The 10,570-nt window shown below is 48.7% G+C and overlaps 1 protein-coding gene and 1 pseudogene across 1 annotated transcript in view; one reads left to right on the forward strand and one right to left on the reverse strand.

Moving 5' to 3' along the window:
* LOC127493141 (prohibitin 1 pseudogene) overlaps positions 1 to 5,582 on the forward strand; it is a 34,453-nt pseudogene extending 28,871 nt beyond the window's left edge.
* Positions 1 to 9,379, reverse strand: part of DCBLD1 (discoidin, CUB and LCCL domain containing 1) — an 86,846-nt gene extending 77,467 nt beyond the window's left edge. Inside the window, exon 1 of the mRNA XM_017345333.3 lies at positions 9,080 to 9,379. Within this exon, the coding sequence (XP_017200822.3) occupies positions 9,080 to 9,329 (250 nt within the window). The 5' untranslated portion in view covers positions 9,330 to 9,379. The remainder of the gene's footprint in view (positions 1 to 9,079) is intronic.
* Between the last annotated feature and the right edge of the window lie 1,191 nt (positions 9,380 to 10,570).

The following is a 10,570-nucleotide window of genomic DNA, read 5'->3' on the forward strand; positions in this document are numbered from 1 at the left end:
CGACATATTGCTGTAAAAACAACACTTTTCACTTAAACACGAAGTCCTCCTTTTTCGGCAATGAGGAGGTCTAATCCGTGGTGATTCTGAAGAACCACTGCCACCAAGGCGTCTATCTCGTCATGGAGATGAGACAGCTGTGCTAGGTCACCTACGTTTTCTTTGAGAGAGAGGAAAAAAGCCCTTGAATTTGTCTTGTCCACCAAAATTGCCAGTCCAGCCACTCCTGTCCCAATTCCTGCCAGTACATCCAGCAAGATTAGCAAGGGAGTAAATCCTAAATCCGTCCTGACTTGTTTGGTTAGAGGGATGGCAAATAAAGTTTGGTCTACAGTACAGGACAAAGAAATAGAAACACAAATTAAAAGTCCCTGTCCAGTTAGTGGGAAGACAAATGTAAGCCTGATTACCTCAGAGACAGCACACTCCTGTTTTCAGTCTTATACATTCTATAAGATAGAGAGCAATAGGTTGTGAGTTTTGTGATGACTTGACTACACGGTGAATAGATGCCAGAGTGGCAGCTATTACTGGCAGTAAGTTTACTGTTAAGTGAGGGGTGGGGGTGAGCCAGTGATAGTCTGGTTGCAGCCCATGCTGGACAATAAACCCACTTCATGGGAAAAGGGAGTGGGAAAACGTGTGATACATAAAGAGGCTTAACCAATCAATGGGGCCACGGCAAGTGTTGTTGGATAAGTGTGAAATACGGAGCGGCCTGTATCCTGGTAGATGTTCTGGTAACTCCAGGGAGATATAATTCTAGGAGTTTTCTCAGGAAGGTTTTGGTGTAATTAATAAAAAAGATTGGATTTCTCTTGGTAAGCAGGACTTGGACCCTACAGACACCCCAGCCTTGGCAGTTTTCCAGAGGAAATAGGAGGCAGGGAAGGTTTGCCAGCCTGTTGGGGAAGAGTATGTACAGCCCTAACATGAAGAGACATTGGAGTTATATGCAAAGAATAGACAAAAGGATGAACTGATGAAAGGTATGCAGAGGTTTTGGAAGGAAGCATTGATGGGAGTATATAGAGGTTTGGGGACCACAAAAGGGGGCCAGGTTAGAAGCAGCAGATAGCCAAAAAGCATCCTACTCAAAGAAGGAAAGAGTACTGAAAGGAATTTTTCACTATGGGTCCAGTCAGTTGGGGTGACTGCTGCCAATCCTTTGATGAGGATTAGGGCCAATATTACTACTAAAGAAAGTAAAAGGGGGTGACAATGCATTACATTAAAAGATGTAAACAGAAAATTAAAAAAAAAAATGATATCTGAGTAGGAGTGAAGTCACAGAATTCACCCTGGAGCCAAAGTTTCGAGACAAGTTTGAAAAGGTGGGCTGATGGGTTTGAGTACTGCTGTCTTTCTTGTAGAATTACAGATTTGTGTAGAATTTGTAGAATTCAGGAATTGTTGGGGGGCATGAGGAGGTGGTTCTTCCAGTATTTCAGGGAGTTGTGTCAACATAGAGTTTTGGGACCTGTAGGAATGGAGTTGCATAGGGGAAGTGCTTCTAATTTTAATGAAATGAGATGTACCCAAGGAGGCTGTCCCTAGATTTTTTCAGTGGTAAGTGTGGTCAATGCTACTTGATAGGGTCCATTCCATTATGGCTTTAAGACAGCCTCATTTTGTTTAAGATAGACCCAATCATTGAATTGAAAGGTAGGAGCATAGTTGGAAGGTTGAGGGTATGGTTTGGGTAGATGAGTATCGGCATAGTCTGTAAATAACAGTACATTTTGTTGAGAAGTGGGAAGGTAAGAGAAGGAATGGCTTCAGAGTTATGGAGAGGAGGGAAATTCGGTACGACAAGGACTCCCATAGAGAGACTCAAATGGTCTGAGTGTTAATGGTTTCCAGGGAAGGGACCTAATTCTTAATAGAGACAAAGAAAGTTTTTATCCAGTCTAGTGGACCTGGATGGAAAGTTTTATTAGAGCTTGTTTTAAAATCCCATTCATCTGTTCTACTTTTTCCTGAAGAGGGGTGATGATAGGGAATGTGAAAATGACATGAGATATTGAGAGAGGTTGATACTAGCTGAGTAATTTGGGAGGTAAATTCCAGTCCATTATCTGATTGAATGGATGCAAGGAACTCAAACCTGGGAATACTGTCTCTTAATAATATAGTAGAAATGGTGGAGGCTTTTTTGTTGCTGGTGGGAAAGCCTCCACCAAACCCAAGAAGGTGTCCACCATAACCAGAAAGTAACACATCCATTTAACTGGTAGCACATGGGTGAAGTAAGTCTGTCAGTCCTATCCAGGAAGTGATCCATGGGAATGGATGTGGTCTGATGTTGGAAATGGAGTTAAAATTCTGACAGATGTTACATGTCTGAGATATGGTATGCATATCAGGTGTATGTGTGATTTTAGAAAATGAAGAAGAGGAGCCATATGGGCGCTGGTTCTAGTCACGGCTGCTCTACTTCCGATCCAGCTCTCTGCTATGGCCTGGGAAAGCAATAGAAGGCCCAAATGCTTGGGCCCCTGCACCTGCGTGGGAGACCCGGAAGAAGTTCCTGGCTCCTGGCTTCTTATCAGCGAAGCTCCAGCTGTTGTGGCCATCTGGGGAGTGAACCAGTGGATGGAAGACCTCTCTCTCTGCCTCTCCTCTCTCTGTGTAACTCTTTCAAATAGATAAATAAATAAAATCTTTTTTAAAAAAAGTGAAGAAGAGAGTTTGGGTTTGAATGATGTAGAGAATGGAGGTTTCTTAGCTTAGAGAGAAGAGGGGAGTAGTAGTTTACTATCTAGAAACCACCATAAATCCTCTTTGGAGGGCACTTGTTGAAATTGAGAGATCTCTAAATGTGAATAGATAGGAGCCAGGTTGAAGAGAAATGACAGGGCTGCTTTGCTGCAGGCAGCTGCTTTGGCAGTTGGGTCAGCTTGGTTGTTAGCCTCCAACACCTTTCTTTTGTTTTTCTGATGTCTTTTATGATGATGGATGATGGCAGCTTTTATGAGTAGCTGGGCAGCATCTAGAAGGGCCTTTATCAGTTTGTCATTTATTATTTAATACAGAAACCCCATAGGTGGTCAGAAACCCTTTTTCTTGCCACATCTGGGCATTGGGGTAGATGATGTTACAGGAATATCAGGAATCAGTGTCGATGTTAATAGTCTTTCTCTTTGCAGCTCAAGTCAAGGCCTGTGGTTCAGACTGTTGGGAGGTTGTGCTCTGAGGTAGGGGTTGAGTCTTGATGATCCTTGGGGGAAGGGGAAGAGCAGGTATCATTATGATATCCTTGATTGTCACATATCCAGTACAAAAGGGGGTAGTTCTGGAGGTGGTAGGTCAATAAACTGATCAGAGGCTAGGGGAATGTGAGTGTCCATGAGTTTGTGAAATGTGGTTACAGAGAAGCTGAGATAATCAGGGCAGGAAGAAGAGTAGCTGTGTTAAGTGAAGAGCAGCAATGGAAGGTAACAGTCGGCTGCAGAAGAGTGGAATGGAGAATTTGGCTGCCAGTTGGTGATAGAGACCAAAGAGATAAGTGGCTAAGAAGGTCTTGCAGTTCATGTGAGGACCAAAATAGTAACGGCTGATAGAAGGTGAGTTTTTGAGCCTTGGTATGAGGGCAGCAGTGGCCAGGACTTTCAGGCATAGGGGCCAGCTCTGATAAACCCTGGAGAAGCAGGCCATAGGGGCCGTAGAGTCTCCCACCAACTAAGCCAGGAGACCAAGTGCCCATTGCCTAGAGCTATGAATAAAGAAAATGGTTTATATGGGTTGGGAAAGCTCAGAGTGGTGGCTTGTAGAAGAGCCTTTTTTTGAGTTTGGAATGAGGTTTCTAGGGGGGTGAGGTCTCTTTTAAGGGTTTGTCTAGATCACCTTTGGCAGCTTCATAGAGAGGTTTAGCAATAAGGGAGAAATTTAGAATCCAGAGGTGAAAATATCCCACAATTCTCAAGAAAGAGGAAGTCCCGCTTTGTATGTGGGAAAAGAAGGGAGTGTATTGCCTGTTTTCAGGCAGGATGAATTGCACAAGTATCTAGTGTCATGAGAAGCCCCCAGGAAATTAACATAAGTAGAGATTAGCTAGGCCTTTTCCTGAGACACCCAATAGCCTTTATCAGGTAGAAAATTTTAAGACTAGCAGTGTGTTGAAGATAGGCTTCTTAGGTGGGGCTACAGAATAGAAGATTATCAAAGTATTGAAGAAGTGTGCTGGATGAAAAGTTGAAAGAAGCTAAGTCAGCTTGGAGGGCCTGTTCAAAATGATGGGTGCTACCTTGGAAATCTTGGGGTAAAACAGTCCAGGTAACTTGTCAAGTATGGCAGGGATTGGACTCAGACCAAAGGCAAAGAGTAGCTGGGAGGATGGGTTGAGGAATCATGAAGAAGGCATCCTTTAGGTCCAAGATGGAGAAAAAAGAAATTGTAGGGGGTATTTGGGAGAGGAGAATATAGGGTTAGGAATGACTCAATAGGTGGGGTGAACAGGAGAGTTAATGTATCTAAGGTCTTGAACTAGGAGGAAAGAGCCATTTTATTTTCTGATGGGGAATATAGGTGTATTGAGAGGTGAGTGGGTAGAGACAAGAATGTGAGCCTAAAGAAGTGGTTTATAATCAGCTTTAGGTCTCTATGGCTTTCGAGACTTAAAAGATATTGGGGAACAATAGCTCTTGTGAGATCCTTTGGGGAGATGCAAACTGGAGCATGGTGGATGGCAATTACAGGGTGGGATATATCCCATACTACAGAATTAACCAGAGGAAGAATGGACTGGAGAGGAGGAACCTGGGATGGGGAGGTAGAGCAAGTGAGGTCCTTGATATGGAGGAAGAACATATGGGTTTTATCTCTGGTTTGAATGGAGACAGATGGTCCCAACTGGTGGAGCTACCTAAAATGGGGATGGGGCAATTGGGGAGGACAAGAAAAAAGTATGGGAGGGTTATATCTCCAAAGCAGCAATATAAAGGAGGAGTTACAGTGTCTCATTGAGGTCCTTCATGCCAACAACAAAGACAGAAGAAGGAAGGAGTGGGGCCCAATATTCATTTAAAACAGATAAACTAGTCCCAGTATCTACCAAGAAAGAGATCCACTCACCAGACACCGTCCCTATCACCCTTGGGTCCACAGACTAGTTTGTGATGGGGGCTACAGAACGCAGGCCTCCTCATTCTGTTAACAGAGATGTCTTGTGCTAGAGTTGGTGGAGCAGAGGGCTGTCCCAGTTGGGGAGGGCGACATCCTGGGGACAGATCCATCTTTTAGCATCCCCACTGTTTGCAGTTGGGACATGGTTTAGTGGGAGATCTTGGGTTGGGGCAGGCCTTGGTCCAGTGCCCGGTGTTGCTGTTTTGAAAACAGACTCCCGAAGGGCTGGGATTTGGCTTGTGGTTAAGCTCATTAGCAGTTTGATGGATCAGAGAGGCAAGCATATGATACTTTAAATTTGTATTTTTCTCCTTATGAATCTTTAGTTCATTGTCCCTATTAAAGATATGAAAAGCTGCATTGATAAAGTCCTTTTAAGAGGTTTGTGGACTGTCCCCCAGCTTCTGGAGTTTGTGTCAGATATCCAGGTCCTTTTGGGATATAAATTGGAGATGTAAAATCAACTGTCCTTCTCTGGAATTGGGATCCATGTTGGTATATTTTACCATTGCCTCTGAAAGGCAAGCCATAAAGCAAGTGGGATTTTCTTTAGTCCTTGTGTGATTTTGTGAAGTTTGTCAGAGTTGACCTGCTTATACCTATTTTTATCCAAAGCCTCCAACAGGCAGGAAATAATGTGGTCTCAGGCCCATACCCCTGGATCTTCAGGTTGGTAGGTACAATCCAGGGAAAGGGCAGCCCTACGGATGGCCTAAGCGGCCTCTGGGTGTCTGTCTGGGACTTGACAGTGTAACTCACCTGCATGCTGTTTGACAGTGCATGCACAGAATGTGCACACATTCATCCAGAGTTAAAGTGGAGGATAGGGCTGGCACTGTGGCTCACTAGGCTAATCCTCTGCCTGCAGTGCCGGCACACTGGGTTCTAGTCTTGGTTGGGGCACTGGATTCTGTCCCAGTTGCTCCTCTTCCAGTCCAGCTCTCTGCTGTGGCCCAGAGTCCAGTGGAGGATGGCCCAGGTCCTTGGGCCCTGCACCCGCATGGGAGACCAGGAGGAAGCACCTGGCTCCAGGCTTGATCGGCGCAGTGCGCCGGCCACAACATGCCGGCCGTAGCGGCCACTTGGAGGGGTGAACCAATGGAAAAGGAAGACCTTTCTCTCTCTCTCTCACTGTCAAACTCTGCCTGTCAAAAAAAAAAAAAAAATGTAGAGGATAGAATGAGAGAGGTCCTGCCAAGTTAAACTATAGGACTGTGTCAGGTGACGAAATTCTTCATGATATTTAGAGGAGGAGTTCTCTGAGAATGAGCCTAAGCACTCCTCAATTTGACTAAGGTCTGTCTATTAAGGAGAAAGGGACCTGGACCCTAACTGGACCTCCCACTCTGGCCACTACCCTAAGCAGGAGAATTGGCTGGGGTTATAGGTCTCCAGAGCAGGTAAAAGGAGAAGAGAGAAGGTAACAGTGGATTTAGTCAGGTCAGCAGGGTGGAAGAGGCAGAATTAGAAAAAAAAAATCTCTTAGGCAGGAGTTCAGCTGTGCTGGGGACAGTGTGGCTAGCACTCTCGCCCAGGGACAAAGGGTACCACAAGAGCCGGGCAATCACCATCACCTTGTGGTCCTCACCACCAGTTTGTCACAGAGAGGAAAGAACCATCAAGTGGAGGGAGAGAGAGTCACGGTCATTACCCAGAAGGTATTGGAGCTCTTGGCTGGAGCTCCTGGCACAGAGCAGGCCAGTATAAGCCCCAGGCCAGGTGGAGGAACTCTGCCTCCACTTCCTACCGGCCATATGAGGCTCTGATGGACCAAAGTGGGTGAGAGGACTGGTCTCGTAAGCCTCTGGGTTTCAACACCACCTCTTGTAGTAGAAGAATAAGACAAAGGGGAGAGAGACCATGAACTCAACAGCCAGAACAGGTTTATTCAGAGCCGAACCTGAGAGGGATCCACTACCAGTGAGGGTAGAGAGTGCCATTCTCATATCGACTAGGGGTTTATATATAGTCAGGGCTGCTTTCGGGTCTGGGCAGGTGGACATTAGGTGGGGCTGAGCTGCTTTGTGGTAGCTGTTCAAATTTGGTGGGTGCTGGCTCTAGGGTTCTGGAGGTGGGGTGGGGCTCTTTCAAACTTTGGGCAGGGTTGTGTTCATTTGGTGGCTCCAAAGAAGGTGGTAAGTCTGTGAAAGAGTGGTACTCCTGCTCATAATTGGGTACTTTTCACCAAAAACAAAGCTCAGGCATTCCTCTTATCATCTAGAACCCCAAGAGCACTAATATAATGTATAGCACCATGAAAGCACACAGCCAGAAGCAAATGTCAAGACTTAACATGGGTGTGTATGCTTACATACATGAACACTTGAAAAGTACATGATCAAGCGCTAGTTCAGGAAATCAGACATGAGAGAAATATTTTTAAAAAACCAAATGATGTCTCTGTGTGTCAGCACTGGAAATCTTAGTAGATTTCTTGTTTCTTCAGTACATGTCCCAAATCTAAACTATTTTGTGTAGCTACTCTTTGATTGTTTCTCCATCTTAAGTACGTGTGTGAGTTAGATGACAGTGTCTTCTAGTCAACAACAGAAACTCAAATTTGAAGCTGTAAAAGAATCTGAACAATCACATTCCCCCACCCCCACCCCCAGCGGATCTTTCTACAAAGTGCCCTATTAATAGCCTGGAGGGCCACATAAAATCTGACAGTTCACTTGGCAGGCTAGCTGACAGCTTGACCAGCTTGGTCTAGGACATGTTACTGGATTGACTCACGGATGTACAGTACTAAAAGTGCATCTTCAGATGGTGACTTGACAAGAACATTTAAATATTTAAAACCTCCATTATAAAAATCTTACATATTTAACAAAAGCATCCATCCTCATTACTATTTTATGATATGCCTAGTATTATGATGCAGTGCCCTTAGACAAAATAACTTTAGGGTTTGCTTGCTTTGTAACAAATTGGTGTATAAGTAAATTTAGGAGCCATTACCAACATCTTGAGTGACTACGTTTCAGACTAGAATGGAGGCAGAGTTCAGTGAAAAAAATGCCAGCATTGGGTTTAGTTTTGATTTTTATTTCACCAGGAAGCATAGAGGTGGGGCTGCTGTCAGTGTATTCTGGATAGATCTACTGCCATTAAATACCTCTGTTACACAGAGGCAGAAGCACACGAGAGAGACAGACCTAAAAAAAAAAAAATGGCTGAAAGCTGGCTCCTGCTATCAAAAAAGAACTAATTAACGAGGATTAATGAGTAGAGACATTTAGGGCTGGCAAACCGGTTTCCTACTCTAATCTGGGGGATAGGCAGAGAGTAAACTTGGTTGCAAGTTAATCAGGTTCAACTCGAAGACAAGCACCAGGTGCAGAGAAAAAACAATATGCTGGGCAGTCAGTCGCTCAAACGCCCACGTAGGATCCAAGCCACAAGACTGCAAACGGGGGCGCAAGCCGGGCACTCGCGAGGAGACGATGGCACCGTCTGCCCGCCCGCTTTCGAGGCCAGCCCCCGCAAGGCACTGCCCAGCCATTTGGTGCGAGCCGCCAAACGCACGCGCCGGGATTCCAGCGCCGCGCGCCGCAGCCCAGCCAACAGCACGCTGTGGAGCCCGTCCCCGCGCACAGCTCTCCCTCAGGCGACCCTTGGGGCTGTGTCCTTTCTCGCCGCGCGGGCAGAGTCAGGAAGTCTGGAAACTAAGCGAGCGGGGCTTGAGGGGCAGCGAACAAAGTGGAGAGGCACCAAGTTGACCTTCTGGTTTTGGTGTGTGGGGGGAGAGAGGCGGGGGGGTGAAGGAGTTTGGTGGGGGCGTGATCCAGAACGCAGTTGACTTGTGTGACCCCCGAGCCTGGCAGAGTCAAACTCGGTGGTGCAGGCAGCGCGCCCAACTTCCTCCCGCGCTCAGTGCCTCCAGGCCTGGCCTGCCTCGCAGCCCGCCCGCGGCGCCCCGAATCCTGCAGCCCGCCGGACGCGCTCCACTCACCCAGCTCCTCCGCCTGCAGCCGGAGCGGGGCGGAGACCGCGAGCAACAGGGCCAGGAGGCTGGGCCCGGCAGTCCTCGGCAGCAGTGCACCGCGGGCGCCGGGCACCATGGCCCCCCCAGACGCCAGCTTCGCAGGCTCGGTCTCCCCTCGACGGGTCCTGCGCCGCTGCTGCCCAGACCTGGCCGCCTGCTCCGCGGCCGAGCGCTGCGCGGGGATGGGGCGCAGCGGCTGCCCCGCACCGAATCCCATTGGGGCGGCTCTGCGCCCAGCCGGGCGGGGGCGTCCCCGCCTGCCCCGCCCCGTCCCGCCCCGCGCGCCGGCCCCCGAGGAGGAAGTCGTGCTCCGGGCTCCGGGGCGGTGACCAGCGGCGGGGCCCGAGGCGCGCCGGGCGCCGCCTGGGCTCCCCTCTGGGTGTCTGGCGCTCCCTGCTTCGTTCTGCCCTTCCTCTCCGCCCCACCTGCCCCAGCTCGGTGAACCCGGGAGCCGGAAGGACACCTGGCGGGGAGGCTGTATTCCCCAGAGTGCCCCAGTGCGCGGTGGAACTGCCCCCTCCAGGCGGTGCCAGCCGCTCAGGGGTGGGCATGCCGGGACGATCTACGTTGGAAACCCGAAGTTGTTTTCATGATAGGATGATGACGGTGGCAAGTAAGGCCAACTCAAGTCCCTCCCTCCATTCATTCACTCAGGTCAGAGTGCTAAACCCGTGCGTTTGCAGAAGTTAACAAGGATCGGCAAGTTTGTAACGCGAATTGCACTCCATGACACGAAGTGGGCTAGTGGAGCAAGTTTAGGGAGACCCGATTTGACCGCGGGTGAGAGGCCTGAGCGGGTGGCATCGCAGCAGAGACTCGGAGGGTGAGCGGGACTCGGGCTAGTGGAAGGCAAGGGTAGAAGAACGAGGGGTGCGGGGGACCCCGGTGGTCGGAGCTCGGTGAACAGGTCGGTGGGCGGCAAAGAGGTGGGAACCCCGGTGCTGAGTAGGGGAGGCAAAGGGAAGGGCCTGGGAAGCCACGGAAAGTTAAGTTTCCCTTGGCCCTCGGAGCACGGAGGGTTCAGACGGAATAGTGACTCCATCTGATTCTCTGGGTGGGTGCTGGGAAAGGCTTGGGGGAGAGCAAGCTGGAAGAGAGCAGAATGACGTGGCCGTTCCCGAGAAGTTGAGGGCAGGGGCAGTGGGAATGGACGAGAACAGATCAGACACGTATTCTAAAGGCTCTCGGACGTGTCCGCTCCCCTCTGCACTTCCGCTGCGCTCGGCCATGACCTTCGCACCACCGCGGCGCCCTGAGGTTGATTACACCTGGAGACGCACTAAGAGAAGAATACTGGAGGGAGGAAAAGTCGAAATCCCCACCCCCACCCAAAGCCACACATTGTCCTCTCCGGTGATCTTTGGACAACCCAGACAGACTCCTTTCTTTTGTGCGTTCCCTTTTTTTTTTTTTTTCCAAAAATGCTGTTGAAATTTCAAATGAGATTGGGGGCTCTGC

Source organism: Oryctolagus cuniculus, chromosome 5 (assembly GCF_964237555.1).
Source record: "Oryctolagus cuniculus chromosome 5, mOryCun1.1, whole genome shotgun sequence".
In the NCBI taxonomy this organism is placed as follows: domain Eukaryota; kingdom Metazoa; phylum Chordata; class Mammalia; order Lagomorpha; family Leporidae; genus Oryctolagus; species Oryctolagus cuniculus.